This window comes from Musca autumnalis, unplaced genomic scaffold (assembly GCF_047663935.1).
Source record: "Musca autumnalis isolate F117 unplaced genomic scaffold, ASM4766393v1 scaffold_3, whole genome shotgun sequence".
In the NCBI taxonomy this organism is placed as follows: Eukaryota; Metazoa; Arthropoda; class Insecta; order Diptera; family Muscidae; genus Musca; species Musca autumnalis.
Window position 1 is genome coordinate 248,062,096 of NW_027411866.1, and position 20,921 is coordinate 248,083,016.

General features: G+C 37.3%; 1 protein-coding gene across 1 annotated transcript; it reads right to left on the bottom strand.

Moving 5' to 3' along the window:
• Nucleotides 1–12,267: 12,267 nt before the first annotated feature.
• LOC141399270 (pyridoxal-dependent decarboxylase domain-containing protein 1) lies at nt 12,268–20,362 on the bottom strand. The gene is made up of 10 exons (XM_073977739.1): nt 20,093–20,362; nt 19,928–19,987; nt 18,964–19,851; nt 18,778–18,849; nt 18,517–18,720; nt 14,541–14,609; nt 14,276–14,473; nt 13,689–14,204; nt 13,434–13,627; nt 12,268–13,363 (listed from the first exon to the last, which is right to left on the bottom strand). The coding sequence occupies exons 2-10, from the start codon at nt 19,982–19,984 to the stop codon at nt 12,943–12,945; spliced, it is 2,619 nt and encodes an 872-aa protein (XP_073833840.1). The 5' UTR covers nt 19,985–19,987; nt 20,093–20,362; the 3' UTR covers nt 12,268–12,942.
• Between the last annotated feature and the right edge of the window lie 559 nt (nt 20,363–20,921).

The window sequence follows — 20,921 nt, forward strand, 5'->3', positions numbered from 1 at the left end:
CAAAACGAACAGTATAAAGACAACAACAATAACAGCTGTGGAAGATGCGGTCAAAGGCACAGATTTAAATGCCCAGCAATGTCAGCTAAGTGCAGGTTATGTAATGTATATGGTCATTATGCTAAATTTTGTTTTAAAAATAAAAATGTTAGACATTTAGAGTCAAATCAAAACAATAGTGAAGAAGACAAACAATTTTTCATTGGCACATTAAACCAAAACAAGCCATATTCCAAAGAGTCGTGGCAACTATTGATTACTGTCAATAACAAAGATATAAATTGTATTCTTGATACTGGTGCAGATATTAACGTCATGTCTTTAGAAACGTTTGAAAAATTAAATATTAAAAGTGCTCTATGCAAATCAAATGTGCAATTATCAGGTTTTAGTGGAAAGAGCATACCAGTAATTGGTCAGAGTGACATAATTTGTGAAATTAATGGTGAAAGTAAATCAATTCCTTTTGTCATAACAGATATTCAGTGTCCAACAGTCTTAGGGTTGCCAACTTGTACAAAAATTGGTATTATTAAAAGAATCTTTGTATTAAGAGAAAATAATTTCAAACAAATTGTCAATCAATATAATGATGTATTTAATGGTCTTGGGTGTCTTCCTCCTGTATGTACGCTAAAATTGTCAGATAATGCAGTTCCATGTATTGATCCGCCGAGAAAGGTTCCATTTGCCTTGTTAAATGATTTGAAAGACGAACTAGATAGAATGGAAAAAATGCAAGTAATACAAAGAGTCACAAAACCGACGTCTTGGGTTAATTCTATTGTCGTAACAGTTAAAAAGTCAGGTGATTTGAGGGTATGTCTTGATCCCAGAAATTTAAATAAATACATAATGAGAGAACATTACCAATTACAAAATATAGATGATATCAGGTCAAAGTTAAAAGGAGCGTCTTGTTTTTCACATCTAGATGCGTATTCAGGTTTTTGGTGTCTCAAGCTAGATGAAAAAAGTTCTGATTTATGTACTTTTCAAACTCCATTTGGTAGATATCAATATTTAAGACTTCCTTTTGGTATAAATGCTGCAACTGAAATATTTTATAGAGTCATGAGAGATCTTTTGGGAGATTTAGAAGGAGTTTTAATATTTGTCGATGATATTTTGGTGTATGGTGAAACAGAGGAAATTCATAATAAACGATTAGCAAAAGTACTAGAGAGAGCAAGAGAAATAAATTTAAAACTTAATAAGAATAAGTGTAAATTTTCACTGAAAGAAGTAAGATTTCTAGGATATGTTTTTAGTCAAAAAGGTGTCAAAGTTGATGATGAGAAAGTCAAAGCAATAAAGGAAATGCCTGTCCCAAAAAATAAAGGTGATTTGCAAAGATTTCTAGGCATGGTAAACTTTTTAGGTCCATTTATTGAAAATATGTCTGAAAAAACAAAAGTTTTGAGAAATTTATTGAAAAATAATGTTGAGTGGCTATGGGATGAAAATTGCAAACAAGCATATCAACATTTAATTACAGCAATCTCTAATGCTCCAGTTTTGTGTCACTATGATGAAAAATTACCATTAGTATTGTCTGTTGATTCGTCGAAGTCTGCGACAGGAGCAGTTTTAATGCAAAATAATAGACCTATTGCTTATAGTTCAAGAACAGTAACTATGTCTCAGGAGCGTTATGCTCAAATTGAAAAGGAGCTATTTGCAATCCAATTTGGATGTGATAAATTCCATCAGTATGTATATGGTAGAAAGGTAATAGTTCATACTGATCACAAACCTTTAGTTTATTTATTCAAGAAACCATTACATGAAGTCCCGGCTAGATTACAGCGTATGATGCTAGCTTTACAAGCCTATGATTTAGAAGTCGTATATGTACCAGGAAAAGAAATGTATATTGCAGACACATTGTCAAGAGCAGCATTAAAAGAAAATTATATTCCTCATTATGAGTCTGATTTAAAATGTCATGTAAATGCAATATATTCAAGTCTTGCAGTCAGCAAACCATATTTAGAGAAATTGGCTAAAGCTACAAATTCTGATGCGAATTTGCAAATTTTAAAAAGTTATTACCTTAATGGATGGCCAAGTAGTAAAGACAAGGTCCCAAACGCTTTAAAATCTTTATGGAATTTTCAAGGTGAAATACATGTATTAAATGAGATAGTCTTTAAAGGAACAAAATTAATAGTACCATCTTCTATGCGTTCAGAAATGTTAGAAAAGATACATAAAGGTCATTTAGGTATTAATAAATGTTTAAACATGGCAAGAGAAATTTTGTATTGGCCCAACATGTCTGTTGATATAAAAAATATGATTGATCAATGCTTAGTATGTGCAGAATTTAGACCGTCAAACACAAAAGAGCCTTTAAAAAACTATGAAATAACAAAATTTCCTTTTCAACAAGTAGGTGTTGATCTAATGTATTTTGATAATAAAATGTATCTGATAGTCACGGATTATTATTCAAAATTTATTGAGATTGGATTTTTAAATAATGATTCTACGGCTGATAATGTCATAATACATTTAAAATCTATTTTTGCTCGTCATGGTATTCCCATATCGTTAGTATCAGATGGGGGTCCACCATTCCAATCTTTAAAATTTAAAAACTTTTTAAATGAATGGGATATAGAACATATTGTCACAAGCCCATATCATGGTATAAGTAAAGAGGTAGATTTAAATGAAAAAAATCTATAGAACCCTTGTTTTTCTTGAATTCCTAAAACTTCAAAATAAAAGCAACAAGTGGGTTTGTTTACAATGCATTTTTTGAGCATTTTATAAAAAACGCGAAAAATGAATGAAGAGTTAAGTTTTCTCCACATAATCGAGTTGTGAATATGATAAACTGCTTGTTTCGATGCAAATCTTACCAATTTCTTCCATACAAATGGTCTAAAAACAAATTTAAAAATCATTGAATTCGATTGTTTTTAAAATTGTTTGGCATATTATTCAAACACCACACACACATACACAGTTTGTTTATATTGTTTTGAAGTTTTAGGCATACTCGAATGAAAAAATTTAAATTGACATAAAGCTTTGGCTAACCTTTCTTATTAAACCATGGCCCATATCATGCAAAATCAAATGGTCAGGCTGAAAGTTCAGTTAAAATTGTAAAGAACATTCTAAGAAAATGTAAAGAATCAAAAACTGATCCATATTTAGCATTATTGCATTATCGCAACACTGAGAAAAATAACTTACCGTCTCCAGCACAACTTTTGATGTCTAGAAATTTGCGTATAAATATTCCTGTCCTATCAAATAAATTGAAACCAAAAGTTGTGAAATTTAAAGAATATAAGAGGGCTTTTGATAAAGAGAAAGAACAGTCTACCAGATACTATAATCGAAACAGCAATGAGTTAAGTCAATTTAATATAGGGGATAAAGTATATTTTAAAAGAGATCCAAAACTAAATTGGCTTCCAGGAACAGTGGTAGGAATAATGAATTGTAAAAGATCATATTTTGTTCAGGATGAAAGAGGTGTTAAATACAGAAGAAAAAGAATACATTTAAGACCAAGGAAATGTGATGACAATAGAAATACTCAACGGGACATGTCTAATCTATCTAACTTTGAAAACATGCAAAATACAATGTCTCATTTTTCTGATCTTCATTCGGGAACAATCGTGGAACATGAAATTGAACAAAGTCATAATCCGGTATTAAATAATAGCATACATGTGGAAGATCATCAAGGTATTTCTATGAGCCAAAATGTAGAAAATGAAAATAATAATCCTATAGAGAATCGACCTTATATTACTAAATCTGGTAGATCTATAAAAACTCCAAAAAGATATGTTCATTGAAATTTATAAATTGAGATAACTAAAAGAAACTTTGTCAATTAAAATTTTGGTAATATAATAAAACTTTATCTTGAGGAAAGGGATGTTACATATATTAGTTACATAAATGTATCATCACTATCAAGTGTCATCACTATCAATATGAGTAATCGGTATCCTTACTAATAGTTAAGTATCTAGAATTATAGATCACTAGTTATAAGTATACGCTTGTCATTGTCTATTCTCAACTCAGAGTGTAAAGACTGAAATAATAAACACTCTTTAAGTTAATCACAACTTTGTCTTTCATTGTATAAAAACACAACACCATCGACCATGACATTTAACTCTGTTCTTACCTCTGCCGTCCATGTTGGTTTCGGGTCAATGTGGCTAGCGATAGCTTGAGAATTTAGTGAGATACTCGGACCACTTCAGTAACGGGACCACTATGCCCATTTTTTCAGACTTCGGGAACGATGAGTGTGACTAGCGACAGGTTTTTAATTTTAGTGAGATACTCGACTTTCGGCACACTAAGCTATTTACTAGTCCCGTCGCCTCTGCTAGGAAGTTTGGTTTCACTACGGGTATTCTACCAGCGGGTATATGGTGAGCGACTGCAGCAGTGATGATGGGTTGGACAGATCTCTAAAGCGGTGATTAGTGAACTCTCTGAAACTCGGCCAATTAGCTTTCCCAAGGGTGATGAAATCGGGCGGTCTGCTGATGATGACAATTATGGGGAGATGATCTCATCCAAGACAAACGACGGATTGCCAGGTGACATCATTTGTCAGACCAGTTGACACGATGGTTATGACTGGCGGACTGTGACTCGTCCACATTGACCGTGCAAAACGTAGAGGTATCAATTTGCTCAGCCAGCGCTGTACCTTTCTGGTAATTTTTTGATTACCGAATGCCCCAACTCATGATGTGCATTAAAGTCCCCCAAGACCAGACGGTTATGACCTTCCAACAGCGGGCTAATGTTGGGTCTATAACCTGGAAAACCTGGAGTACAGCTATTTATCGGCGCGATGTATACTTTCCGGTACGAGTCATTAGAGCCAGGCTCAAACGAGATAGGACTGTATTGAAAAGGCTGGTGCAGTAGGAAAGCTAATCCCCCCCCACCTCTACTTCTGGTACAATTCTTCCTCAGTTCGTTGTAACAATCTGCTGGGTAGCATTAAAGATTACAAAACCTCGGCTCCTGGTTCGTAGTTTTGGTAGTAAAATTTTTTATTTTATTGAAACATTTAGTTAAGAAAGCCCTAAGGCCGATTAATTTTACAATATACATAAGAAGACGAAAAGAGTCAGGATTGCGTTAAAAAGTTTTTTAAAGCTGGGCTGATATTTTTCAAATAGACATGGTTTTCGATGGTCTGATGACAGTGCTGATTTTGGGATCGATGATATCGGCAACTTCGAAACTTTCACCAATCTGTGTTTTGGCTTCTGTGAGCCAGAGTTTGTGTGAACGAGCTTCACGGTTGTTCCATTTTGCTCTGAGATGCTGGTTGACGAGGTTATTGTTTTCGTCGGGCAGAGTGGGATGCGTGTATCATCTAGAGATGGCTGAGGGATCTGGCCTCGTTGGTGGTGGTGTTGTTAGCCTTGGAAAAATTGGGCCTCCAGTGTGGAACTTTGCGTTTGGCCTTTGACGAGTTTGTTTTTTTTCGCCGGACCGATCATGTGTTCTATTGCGATGCGTTAGAAAAATGCGATGCGTAAGTGTTGTATCCTTTATTATCTATATCGATATCCCTATCTGTTATACTTGTATTTACTGTCATCAATGTTTGTCATTATACACTCATTTATCAATGCCTTTTTTATTGTATACCGTATTCTTAGGCTTTACATAAATGCCATTGTTCTATATTAACTTCCTTCTTATTTCAACTGTCTTTCGAGTTACACGTATTTAATCCCTTTGTTAATTTGTAATGTTTTAGTAATAAAGTTTTTATGTTAGTAATTATCCAGTTCGCGTTTTATTAATTATTGACATGGGCAGACACAACAATTGGCGACGAGGATAAACAGTGCATCATAAATCAATTCAATTTACAAAAAGAAAAAAAATGGAGAACGATCAATTGCAAAAATTGCTGGAGGCCATAACCTCTATGACGGCCGCATTAGCACAACAGCAACCTACAACAAGTACAAGCGTCAATATAATTTCAAATTTTGAGCCATTCAATCCTAAAGTGGAAACGTTCCAGACATATAAAGAAAGACTGGAAATACATCTTCAGTTAAAAAACGTTTTTGGCGATAAAGAGCTATGTGCCAAGCTACTCTTACAATATATTGGCACGGAAAATTACTCTATAATTTCAACATTGGCCTCGCCAAAAACTGTATCTGAGCTTAAATACGAAGATATCATCGATCTGCTTGATCAACATTTTAGTCACAAAAAGAATATTCTTGTAGAGCAACACAGGTTTTTATCTGAAGTGCAAAATGAAAACCAATCGATTGCCGAATTTGTGACAACATTACAAAAAAGAGGCGCTACGTGCGAGTTTGTGTGTGTGTGTAAGAAGTCAGTGTCTGATCTGTTTTCCAGAGCACAGTTCATTAGAGGTCTACGTGACAACAACATTCGTGAACAATTATTACAAAAGCCGGACGAATCATTTGGACAAATTGTGGAAAAGGCGAAAGTGCTTGAAGCGGCAAAAATAAACAACGATGAAATTGCAAATACTTCAACAGGTGATGTACATCATATTCGCCAAACGTCAACTGGTTATCAAAGGAATGGTAACCGATATCAAAATAATCGATTATCGATATCAAATAATTCTAAAGTCAATTATCGTGATCTGGGTATTGAAGGATTGTGTTTACGTTGTGGTAAGAGTAACCACATGTCAAAAGAATGCAACATAAACAAAAACAAATTGCGCTGTGTCATATGCAAAAAGGTAGGACATGTTAAAGATGTGTGTATAACGTCAAGAATAAAACAAAAACAACAAGCATACCAAACATCTTACATAGAATCTTGCTCATCCGACGAAGAAGATGTAAACAAAATTATTGACATATACAGCAAAACAGTGGTAGCGTCTCCAGAAATTAAAAAATTTTATACAGTAGTGCAGATAAATGGACGCAAGCAATCCTTCGAGGTCGATTCTGGTGCCGGGTATACTCTAATTCCAGTCAACGAGTTTGAAAAATTACAATTAAAAACACCAATAGAAAAATCAACAATTGCTTTCCGTTCATATACTGGTGATATTTTTGTGCCAATTGGCGTGGTAAAAGTGCAAGTGTCATACAAAGGTAAACAATCAAATGAGGAAATGTATGTAGTACCAGAAAAGCACACACCATTATTGGGCAGAGTGTGGATAAGGCACTTAAAAATCGATTTAAACGAATTGGACCGAAATGGATGTGAGGTAAACAATTGCAGATCTATAAATACAAACCATTCTGTTTCGGAATTAATAAAAAAGTATGCAGACATATTCGAACAGAAAGTGGGGTGCATACCAAATCTGATTTGTTCTCTTAAATTACAGGAAGGTGCAAAACCAATTTTCATAAGGGAAAGACAAGTTCCTTTTGCTCTACGGGAGAAAGTTGAAAAAGAACTCGATTCTATGGAACGTGACGGTATAATTACAAAAGTTAATACAAGTAACTGGGGTTCCCCTCTCGTGGTAATTCCAAAGCCTGATGGTAATGTACGATTGTGTGTGGACTACAAGATCGCTGTTAACCCACAACTTGAACCGGCGCATTACCCTATCAAAAGGATTGATGAAATTTTTAATTCTTTAAAACATTCGAAATATTTTTGTAAACTGGATCTTTATAAAGCTTATCTTCATGTTGCAGTTGATGAAGAGAGCAAGGAGGTGCAAACCATATCAACCCACCGAGGTACATACAAAATGAATAGACTGTCGTTTGGCATCAAAACCGCCCCGAGCGAATTTAATCGAATTTTGGATCAACTATTACAAGGTCTTGAAGGTACAATTTCATATTTCGATGACATTATTGTGCATGCCTCAACTATAAGCGAATGTCAACAACGTCTTAACAAGTGCTTTGATAGACTTCAAAAATATCAACTTCACCTCAACAAATCAAAATGTGAGTACTTCAAAGAGCATATTCATTATTTGGGCTACAACATAAGCCACAATTCAATTTCAAAATGTCCAACAAAAACAGAAGCCGTTGTTAAACTTGAACGTCCCAAGAACGCGGACGATGTAAGAAGATTTCTTGGGATGATAACATATTATTCGCGATTTATACCAGACATGGCTACAAAAACGCATCCGCTGCGAAAATTGTTGCAAAAAGGAGAAACATTTAAATGGGATAAAAAGTGTGAAAAATCCTTTAAATTACTAAAAGATGAGATTGTAGCCGATCGTGTTTTAATACCATACGATGAAACAAAACCAGTTACATTAATATGTGATGCTAGTCCCACAGGGATAGCTGCAGTACTATCGCATACTATTGGCACTGAAGATCGACCGATTGCTTTTATTTCAAGAGCATTAACTGTTGCTGAGCAGAATTACAGCCAACTTGATAGAGAAGCACTTGCTATTGTTTTTGCGGTGGATAAATTTTTCATGTATTTACACGGTCGAGAATTCACTCTTATAACTGATAACAGACCAATTTCAAGAATTTTTCATCCCAATTCGAAAACACCAGCTATGACTTCGGCACGTCTACTACGATATGCTTCATTCCTCCAAGGATTCAACTATAAAATAGAGCATAAAAAGGCTGATCAAATAGAGCATGTCGACTGCTTATCTAGAGCCCCCATTCAATACCCAATCGTCAAGAAGCACTACCTGGACAAAGAAACTGAATCAATTCAAAATCAAAAAATTAATGAAATTTCAACCTTTACAATTTCAGCATTATCTATCGCAGATGAAACAGAACGTGATAAGGAGCTGTGCCATATGAAGAAGTCTCTGATTAAAGGTGATATTTTAGATCCAGCATATTCACTACAAAAAGGTGTATTATTTCGAGACAACAGAGTTGTCATACCAGCTAGTCTACGTGACGAAATTTTGCGAGAATTACATCGCACTCATATTGGAATTGTAAAAATGAAGCAATTGGCAAGGCGGTATTGTTTCTGGAAGGGGATTGATGAAGACATCGAACATATGGTAAAACAGTGCTCCAACTGTGCGATGGTTAAAAATAATCCAGCAAAGGTAGAACAGCATCATTGGGACGAACCATCTGAAAATTTCGAGCGGGTGCATATAGACTATGCCGGTCCATTTTTAAATCACAATTTTTTGGTCCTAGTAGATGCTAAATCCAAATGGCCTGAAATTCGAATTATCAAGGAAGCCCCAAATTCAGAAAACACCATAAGGTTATTAAATGATATTTTTGCCACACACGGATTTCCATCAATAATAGTGTCAGATAATGCTTCAATTTTCCAAAGTGCTACATTCAAGAAATATTGCAGCGAAAACGGAATTTTTCAAAAATTCATTGCTCCTGGGCACCCAGCAACCAATGGTTTGGCGGAACGATACGTTCGTATTCTAAAAACAAAATTAATTGCAATGGAAGACGAGCAAACTCCACTCCGGACAAAAGTTCAAGAAATTTTAATGCAATATCGTGCAACCCCTCTCTCATGCGGCCAGACTCCAGCAAAAAAGTATTTGGGACGCGACATAAGAATCAAATTAGATGCAATTCGGCCCATTGAACACAAGCAAACTCAAGAAGAACACAAACCAATAGTGCGTCAAATTAGCGTGGGAGAGAGGGTACAAATAAAGTGGTACACACAAAATAAGGAAAAATGGAAGTTCGGAGTTGTGCAGAAGAAATTAGGAAATTGTCATTATATCGTCAAATTGGATAATGGATATGTAATCAAACGCCACATCAATCAAATGTACAAAACTTTAGTGCCACAACAGATCATTCCTACTTCTAACACACACTATTCCAATGACAAACGCACACAAATGGAACAAATTTTAATACAGCGTCATCAAAATTCCACATCGACTCAAAACTCATCACATCTACAGCCACATATGCCCACATTGGCTCAAAGCAATTCCAGGTCGAATCATAACGAAACATTTACTGAAGATCAAGAACCATCTATGCCTACATTGGCTCAACCAACACAACTAGATCAAGAACAACAGTCAACAATACCTACACCGCTTAGAAGATCTGCCCGAAACAGAAGACCACCTCCACATTTAAGAGGCCACGTCCTTTATTAGCGTGGGAGATTGTTGTATCCTTTATTATCTATATCGATATCCCTATCTGTTATACTTGTATTTACTGTCATCAATGTTTGTCATTATACACTCATTTATCAATGCCTTTTTTATTGTATACCGTATTCTTAGGCTTTACATAAATGCCATTGTTCTATATTAACTTCCTTCTTATTTCAACTGTCTTTCGAGTTACACGTATTTAATCCCTTTGTTAATTTGTAATGTTTTAGTAATAAAGTTTTTATGTTAGTAATTATCCAGTTCGCGTTTTATTAATTATTGACATGGGCAGACACAACAGTAAGGAAATTAAATGCGTCACTAATACGTTTTAGTATCTCCTTTCGCCATAATTTTTGTTCCGTTTTTCCTCTCTGGCACCACCGCAATCTGTAATACAAACGCATATGTCGAAATCGTGTGTTAACGCAAATATCTTGCGCTAACAAAATACCAAACGCAAACTTATCGCAATACAGAGTAACCCCCCTGGTCCGTTGTTCTTCGAGTTTTACAGCAGCTGCTGCAAAATTGGCCCTCCAGTGTTGACTTCTGCTTGCTGGAATGAAGCGTTTGACCGCTGATGGTTCTTAGTATCCCAACTCCCTGTCTGGCACATGAGGGGGCGGCCGTTGATATCATTCATGATGGCATGCCAGTTGGCTTTATTGTCGCTTATCTGGCTCCAAAAAGTCGTCGGACTTCTTAAACGCACTTAAAATCGGTATTTGATTCGATGCGTTCGTTTGTTCGTTTGTCAGGATGAAAATGGCAGAAACGACGCGTTGACTATTGGTCTGTTCCTTTACTTTTAAAAATGGTAACAGTGGCAGAAAATGGTAAAAGTGGTAAACTGCTATCATATAAATTGTATGCTATTAAAAGTAAGGGAACACTTTACAGGTTAAAAATGGTAAGAAATGGTAACCTCAGACACGTAAAGGAACAGAGCATATGCTAAAGTAAGGGGAGCTGGAACAATGGTCGTTGATTCTAGATGGAAATTGTCATTAATCGGCGAGAAGATTCGTTGAACTTCGATGTGATTACCACGAGAGTCAGATGTTAGTTGAGAGCCATTGAAATCAAGAATTATACAAGAGGTGAGATATCGAGGGTTAATAGACGGTCCCAAGGCTGTTGACAGGTGGTTTCAAGTTCTGAGCGCCCTGTCAGAACTGAGGCCTAATTACGTACGACATTCGATTCGATCGAGTATTTGCTCGTGAATGAAAAAATCGAACTATGAAAACCTATTCGCTCCACCAACGGTACATTTATTAAGGTAGATGCATTAGCCAATTTGTTACAACAATGTGAAGAACATATATACGTTTTCATAGTTCGATTTTTTCATTCACATGCAAATACTCGATCGAATCGAATGTTGTAATTAGGCCCCTGTAGTGGAATTCTGTAACTCATTTTTGAGTTACCGGCAAAAGTCGGTAACATTAAAACGCAAAATTATGAAAGAAAAGTTCAAAAAAAAAGTTGACAACACTGTTGCTATCGGTAAAACTTTACGGCTACTTTTTATTGGTCGCTAACTTACCGCATAATATCATTATTTACCGAAATGATAAGCATTTTAATTTTACCGACATCGCACTACTGATAACGCCATTATCACGATGATACCGTCGGTTGAAAGAAATCATGGAAGATCTACTGATCTGTAGCTTACTTTCCGGTCATTTACGAATGCAAGGCCTCCGCAATGACTTCTCTTTCTATTGTTTGGAGGAGTGTAATTGTCAGAAGACTCTGCTGGAGTACGTAAGTGGCATGGCTGAATGTTGGTTTGTTTCTGCGTTACGTTAATCCATCAGAAAAGTTAATCCATCTTGTCATGTGACACCAATTATTAGAGGTGATTCTCGTCTGACGCACTGAACTGATCATGACCTCATTAGAGTTGGGGTCAGGAAGGATTCTGGAGTTCAGTGCCAGCGATGATTAACACGTGATCAAAGTCGCTGGCATAATTTGCTATAGCTGAGTTGACGATCCTTGGTCGAGTGGAATACGAGTGGTTCCGGAGCATAAATCCAATCGTCTTGTGAACGCTCATCGTAGAACAAATCGCCGCAGATTTTTTTGCTAAAGAAATATTTTTAAGTCATATTTTCCACTTGCGATAAAAATAAAACTCTCTTCCATTTTCTAATCAAACTGTAATAGCATCAAATATTTATTTAGCTTTTAATCTTTAAGATTAACATTTTTTTGTTATATTTTGTTTTTGTTGTTATTTCTTATTTTTGTTTATAATTTATATAAATTAAAAATGGAACGTTTTAAAGAAAGCTGAGACACAAAAAAAAGATCACTTTCTAATTATACTTTATAATAATACAATACGTTAAAAATAATATACTATTTGTTTATGTGTGTGTTTTAGTTTATATAAATATTGGTATTTTTATATAGTGTATATTGTAATTGCCCTTGATGGCCTTAATGGTCCAGCTCCATTAGAAAAATGAACTACGTGAATTGTTTTTTTTTTTTTTTTGTCGTTTGCTATTATTAAAATGTAGAGGAGAGGACCTCCATACCACCATTCCCATATTTCTTTGCTTGTTTGTTTCTGAATATAAAGCTTGATGCATTGTAAGTCAAGGAAGCATAAGATTGTATGTCCGTGCCTATGAGTGTGTGTGTGAGTGAGGGAGGATGTGCAACATTGTGGCATTGAAAGAATAATTGGATTAGTAAAAGATGGCGAACAAGGTGTCAAGCGCAAAAAGGAGGAAAACCATAAATAGTTTGGTTTTGTAGAGAAAAATAGAGTTTCAAAGTATTGCTTTGAATTGAGAAAGGGAATAGAGATTTTATGATTTACTAATTTCATTTGTCGCTGTTGTTGTTGGTGTTTGGGTAGTTTCACTATTATTAATTGCACTATTATTATTTATTGCCACCAATTCGGGTACCGAAGAAGCAGCACTACTTTGACTAATGTTGCGATTATGTCCCGGATCCGAATTGCCAGCAACTGTTGTTGGGGCTGTTTGGCCAGCATTGCCTGTTTTACTTGGTGAATGTTGTTGTTGCTGTTGTTTGGATGCTGCCTCTTCGTTAAGTGACTTCTGTGATGTTGGTGAATTATTGGTGGTCGATCCAGCAGAAGTACTAGGAAATACGGGAGGCACTTTATCGGTTGGATTTATAAGTGGTGTCTGTACCATTGGTGTGGGTGGAGATTTATTTGCCGGCAATTGATTGTGGGTGGCCGAGATTTGCATGTGGTACCTAAAAAAAACAAAGAAAAAATACAGTTTAGATTTAATGAATCTTCAAAGCTTTGGTCTGGCTGCCTTACTTGTAAATGTTTTCCGTAGATTCGACCACACCCTGGGTCAAGTTCAAACTGCGTCCCTTGATACCAGTTTCCTTGGGTGGTGGAGACCACCAATTAAACACTCTACCCACCACGGGTACATGACGTAAAATACCCTCCTGCCACAGTTTTTCTTCACTTTCTCTTTGCAAATCAGCAGTGGCGGCCTCAATACCCTAGAAACAAAAATATTTTTAATAATTTCTTTACATTGTGGAATGTGTAACCTCCTCCTACCCTCTTAACAATTTCCGACATGGTATCCAATACTCGTGAATTCTCTTGCACATTCCGGCCCACCGATACCACCAAATCCAGCAATTCATCTACATCCGTTTCATGGGTAACCATACCAAAACGTACACAAATTAAACCATCTGGACCTTCGCCCAAAGAAAATGCATTATCTGTGGCCTTTAGTGATTCCACCAGGTCGGCATTTAACTTATTTAGCTCAGTTTTGGCTTGATCCGTTAGGAGAGATTCCCAGCCATCGGGTACAAATCGAACACCACCCATACCAGCCCAATCGGGTAGATTGACAAAACGCAGAACATCACTTTTCTCAACCAAATACATAAATGTGGCTTTGTGCTTAATGGTGGCCCTCAGGATGTCTACATGGGTTTCTAGACTTTGGGCTAAACTTTCAAGATTTTTAGCTGTGGGTGGTTGCTCCCCCAGGCTTAACTCCAAGGGACAATAACGTATACATGTACCGTGGGTGGCATGTTCAATGATTTCAAAATCGAACTAAGGTTGAAAGAAGAAAAGTTACATTCAAAATATGGCTATAGGATGCTTGAAGTATTTTATGGACTTACATTTGGACAATCTCTTTGTAGTATCTGACCCAACCATGAATTCAAACGATCAAAATATGAGGGATTACTGACTTTCTCTAGCGGCTTGATTTCATCGGAACCATGACTTGTATTGCTGTCCGTGGGTAGGTTTGCTGTTACGGTAACACTTCCATCAAATTGAAATACCACAACGGGAGCTGCCGTTTCAAAAAGCAACTGCAATGGAGAGGGAGGTGATGAAATATATTTATATTTGGGTTGTGTTAAATTTTTGTTGACTTACATTCACGTCCAAAGGTTTGTTAATCACATCCGATAAAGTTTTTCCAGATTGAGCTCCAGGGGGACGACTCTGTAGGAAGAAAAAAAGGAGTTATGAGGGAATGAATGTGAAATAATTTGCAGCGGTTGAGTGTGGGACTGACCCTAAATATTAAGACATTTCTGAGCCTAGATTTCAGAAAGATTTTGCTTCCCTAGGAAAGGAAAATAAGGAATATTTTGCAATACAAATATCAACCCGATTCCAGAATTGAACTTAAATTGTATTTAAGTGCAAACATTTTGAAATTGTTTGTAGGATGAATCTAATGGAATAGGCCGACAAAGTCCATTATGGAATTGCTCGACGTTTGGGAGTCACGCCTGGTAGTTATCATACCCCTATCCATTTTAGTTAGTTACAGTAGGCTTTTTTAAGCTTTCGACCTATTATGTCGTTGTAAACAGAATCACAAGGACTACCTTCGAAGGAAAACTCAAAACCACCTGCGAACAGCCATTAACTTTTATGGAGGAAGAATTGAAGGGACTGCATCGTCCGGATTTTGATTGGCTGTTGTGATGGATGGGGAGTCATCTCCGAGTTCGTCTTTCACACATAATTCCGGGGACCAAGGTTCCCCTAGGTCCTCTGACCTAGTCTGGTAGCTGGTAGCGGGAATATCTTAGTGGCTGTGGTTGCTACCGGCTGTCTGAGCAGGCGACTTAAACATGATACGTTATCGTTACACTCAATATCTTGAGATAGTGGTCGAAATCAGGACCCTATCAACCATTGTGGTCGGGGAGAGCTTCCACCGTTCAGGTGCACTAAGCTTGCTATGCAGACATTTAATCTATCACATATCTCAACGAATATATGACCCGACGCCACGATTATCCGTACACATTACGATCTTTAGGGTAGGGAACTTCAAAAAGTTCTTGGAGACTCACTTTACGGGTCTTTGACTTGGTAGGAGGGAAGTCTTCTCTATACCCTTTAACATCTTGACAGGTTGACGGTATCGAAGGCCTTCGATAGGTCGAATTCGGTCGAACGGCTTGTTTTCGTTCAGTCCGCGACTGGCATGTGTGGATATGGCGTGTAATGTTGTTGAGGTACTGTGAATTTTCCGCAATTCTTGCTGACTGGGAAACTTCTTATCATCATGGCAAGGAATAGTTTCTCTAGAATCTTTGCTATTGGCGATAAGAGGGATGTCGGTCTGTACATCCTTTCTGTAGTGGGATCACCCTGCCAACTATCCAGGCTTCTGATGTGGGTGGCTAACGATAAATTGATAATAATAATAATAATTGTTCCACAAACATCGCAGCGCTGTATGCCATTACCCATATATTTGTCAAGGACTCAACCAGAGACCGCCGTGTGATAGAACAGTGATAGTGGCGCTTCACTTATCAAAAGCTTTTTTTGAGCAGACAATCCTCCGGCCAAGCTTGGAACGTTGGATAGTCAATTATATGTGTGGACGCCAGCCGTACGTGGAATTCAGGAACAAGAAGTCCAAACCCCGTATAGTGAAACAGGGAGTTCTCCAAGGTGGGTGATATCTCCGGAACTGTTTAACCTCTCCTGTATTACGCCCCCTCCAGACGGCTTCGAGATCGTAACGTATGTGGATGATTGCACGATCCTGGCTTCAGGTACCTTTCCGATGACATTTATGAGAGACTGAACACCTATTTAACCGATCTTACCACCTTTTTCCACTCGAGGAATATGCAGATTTCCACCACAAAATTTACAGCCACTCTGATCACCACATGGACAGCGCAGTTTGGGCGAGAGTTGAATGTCATGGTCGACGGTAGCAGAATTCCGACCACAATCTGCCCCAAAAATTTAGGGGTCACATTCGACACTACATTCAAGTCATGCGCACACGCCACATTTATCTGCGACAAACTGAAAATCCCACGGCAGCGGGTTCTTTCGTACCGGATTGACCCGAAACCATTGTGTTTCGGCCAGCGGCTGCCAACCCAGCAAAAAAACCTATGCTTATACGTAGGTTTCTAGCTGCTACAACAACAACGACAACAAACTGAAAAGCAGGTACAATGTCCTCAAGTCCCTAGCAGGCAGCACTTGGGGTGCAGATAAAGTAACCTTGTTGACCACATATAACGCGATAGGTCGGTCTGTAGTAAGCTATGCAGCTCCAGTTTGGTCGTCGATTATGGGATACGAATTGGAAAAAGATTCAAACCTGTCAGAATGCCGCCCTGAGAACAGCAACAGGGTGCCTACTCAAGTCTTCAGGGGACCATCTACATGAGGAGGCAAAGATTCTTCCAGTAAAGCAACATAATGAGATGCTTTCGTTGCAGTACTTGCTTGCGTGTTACTGTGAGAGCCATCCAAATCACCATCTGCTGGCTAGGCCCGACACATTCAAGAAGGATATTCATGCTCTGGAGAGGGAGGTCCAACAATATAGGAGAGAACTCCTAGATCAACAGGCATATCAAGCAGGTTTAAAAAGTGTTCACACGGATGCAGTTGCTAAGGGCATAAGCAAATATAAGCTCTGTTCCAGAACTAAAAAGTTTTTAAAATTTTTACCACTTTTACACATTCTGCGTTCCCGTACACAAAATTTATCGTTTACGACTTTTACCACTTTATAAAGTACGGGGACAGTGTGAATAAAGTTCTCGGAGTACATCCCCCATCTATCGCAGCTGAGGAGCGTCGGCTGCCACGACAAACCAGAATAGTTTTGGCTCAACTACGCTCAGGATATTGCAGTCACCTAAATTCTTATTGGGCGGAAATCGCGCCGTGCAAGACATCTGCCCAGTATGCGGCATGGGCCCGCACGACACAAAGCACCTTTTCAACTGCCCCGCCAAACCTATTCATCTAACTCCAGTCCCATATCATTGAGCTAATATGAATCAGGGTGCACTCATTGATATGAGAGAAGTCTCCCTTGTCCCGTATGGGATGTTTGTGGAACAAGACTCTGTGCTATCAGTAAAATTTTATATTACCGACATGTTTACAAAACTAACTACCGGAACATGTCAAAGTCAAAAGACATTATGATGTTTTGTCTAAATTAAAAGTATTTCTTGTTAGAAGGGGAACACTTGAAATGTGTGTCATTGTTATCTTTTAACAGAGATATCAGTTTGTGACAAATAAAAACACACACACAGACACAAATCGTCATAACATTTCGCCATTTAGAGTTGATCAATTGCTCATCACTATGATAGTAGAAGCTCATTATCCAGAATTATTGGGCTGGTGTTCCTCCAAAAATATTTTTTTTAATTCACGATTATTGGTTTGATATGGGCCCAAAAGTATTATTTAAAAAAAATCCACGATTATTGGTCTGATATGGGAGAAAAATATTTTTTTTTTAAACCACGATTATTGGTCTGATATGGGAGAAAAATATTTTTTTTTTTAAACCACGATTATTGGTCTGATATGGGCCCCAAAATATTATTTTAAAAAACCACGATTATTGGTCTGATATGGGCCCAAAATATTATTTTAAAAATCCACGATTATTGGTTTAATATGGGAGCAAAAATATTCTTCTAAAAATCCACGATTATGGGTCTAATATGGGAGCAAAAATATTCCTTAAAAACTCGACGATTATTGGTCTGATATGGTCTAACATGGGAGCAAAAATATTCTTTTAAAATACACGATTATTGGTGTAATAGGGAGCAAAAATATTCTTTAAAAAATCCGCGATTATTGGTCTGATATGGGAGAAAAATGTTATGTTAAAAATCCACGATTATTGGTTTAATATGGGAGCAAAAAAAATATTTAAAAAAATCCACTATTGTTGGTCTGATATGGGAGCAAAAATATTCTTTTAAAAATCTACGATTATTGGCCTGATATGGTCCCAAACATATTTTTTTTAAACTCCAAGATTATTGGTCTTATATGGGCCCCAAAAGAAATCTTTTTATATCTGGGAGCAATCTTTACTTACCACAACTTTAATGCCTTCACATTCTGAAACCATTTCAAAGAGTATGCTGCATGTTTGGAAAGCCACATGTATACGGTCGGCAATTGCATCACGACCCAAGGCCTGCAAACTAGTCCACAGAGCCAAGGAATTAAGGCGCCTTGATAATATTGGATCTTGGTCAAAGGCATTAAGTGCCGAATTGTTTAGCTGGCGGTGTAAGAGCTACAAAAAATACACATTTAAACAAAGCTTCTTTGAAATGGATAATAGCCAACATACCACAATGGGTAAACTGGGTATACCCAACCAACTGCCGAGGGATAATGTTATTGAATCTACCAATGAACTTATCTAAAACAAAAAAAAAAAAGCACGTTATTGAATCTACCAATGAACTTATCTAAAACAAAAAAAAAAAAGCACGTAATTAAAATCTTATTCGTCATTTAACAATATCACACTTACCACCCCTGGTCCTTGAGAACAAACCAGCGCCGCCAAACCATGACCTGTGGCATGTAGCCAAAGATTATTTGCCTTACAAATTTCATGCATGCGCATAATATTATCCACATAACCACACAATGAAGCTCCCACATCAGCTATAACCAGCAAGGGGGTACGATTCGATTGCAAATCGATTTGTATCTGCCGCTGTAGCACAGATAAATCCATTGTACCAAATGTGGAGTTTCCCGGTATTAAACGTATCGCATCCAAAGGTATACCCAATTGACGACAGGCATATTGTAAACGTAGAGGAGTTGTATTTTCCGAAATATACAGACAAGGATGAGCCAGCGCCGGTATTCCTCCCTCCAAATAGCCGGGGCATCGAGCCACAATGGCCAATCTTACCACACGTAGAATTGCATCAGCATTATCATTGTGGAAACTGCTAGATGGATCCATAAAACGAAACAATGTGCCCAGCCAGTGGGTAGTATCGCCTGCAATACTTCGGGTAACACGTACTAGCTGTTTAGCATCTAAATGTGATAAGTAGGCCACAATGCTGTGGGAAATCAGTGCCAAGTGGGAAACATCATCTAATGCGGGTAGGGGAAATTCAGGATCTTCATCGGAGTCAGAATAGGAGATTAGCATCTCCAATGATTTGAGAATTTCTGAGGGTGGTTTGCGTATGCCGTGTAATTGTTGGGCTACACGAGTGGGCGTAGCGGCAGAGTTTTGTTGTTGGGCGGCAGTACGTTCATCCAGCGTTAGATTTTCAACACCCTCAGTAGGGGGCAAGCCATCAGTTGGATTTTCAACCGGTACGGCTTTAACATTTTCCAAACGCTGCAATACCTGTGACGTTTTCAATTCTAATTCAGCCAAACCAGAACGAATCTAGAGCAATAACAAAAACAACATTAATGGGGTTCTAATATATGCCGACAAAATATTAACAATTTCAGGTACTTACGCTGGAGGCTGCAATTTCTTTTGTATATTCATTTGTTTCTCCAGACATTGCCGACATTGCCTTGACAAAATTAACAAAATTAACAAAATTACAAAATTAAAAAGAGAAGCAGAATAAATTTTATCTTTCTTCGTTCGGAAATAGTTTTATCACAATTTTTCATACCCTTGTTATCGCTTTTTCTCTTCTCTCTGCCAGCTAATCTGGATACCAAGAATTTTTGAAACGTAAACGAACTTTATCTCCTCCTCAAATGCCTCGATTTGTTTCCTTTTCCTTATTTCCTTATCAATTTTCGGCTAACGACGATTTAAAAAATAAATATTTAGACAATTGTTTTTGTGAAATATCGTGTGGATCCTATCCATGTGGCTTACTAGTATATTTGTGGAAGGTATTTGTGGAGTAGCCACCTAAAAAGAAAGAAATGTCAATGTCAGTTGTTGTGTTGTACTGTACAATACAATACTGACACTGTACACTGCCTACTGCGCAGTTAAGATGAGAGCCCAGCAAAAAGTTTGCTTCCGCGGATGCAGTTGAATCACTACAAGTGTACGGTACATTTGCCGTTGGAGTACATCTTTTCCTATGAATTCACTTATGAATTTTACAAGAGAGCGCGCAGCTAGGATGCACTCCATTTCGCTTCCACAGCACACAGCTAGGATGCACTCCATTTTCGATCCAAATCACAACTTAAGATGCAGTGCTTTGGATTGAATTTATATGCAATCTTCGGATTGCATTTTTAATCAGTTAAAATGCAAGCCATTGCGAAATATCCCAAAATAAAATGCATTTATTATTTGTGTAAAAAAAAACACAAAATTAAAAAGTTTCCATTAAATTCAATCATATTTGAGTTTACTTCCTCCGTTCTCAATTTAATCCAAGCGAATCTGATTTTGCTTTATCATCCAAAAAGTGTTTTAATGTTGTCTTCCCTTCACTAGTTCAGCTTTCGAAACGGACTCCAACTCCGCTCTATTAA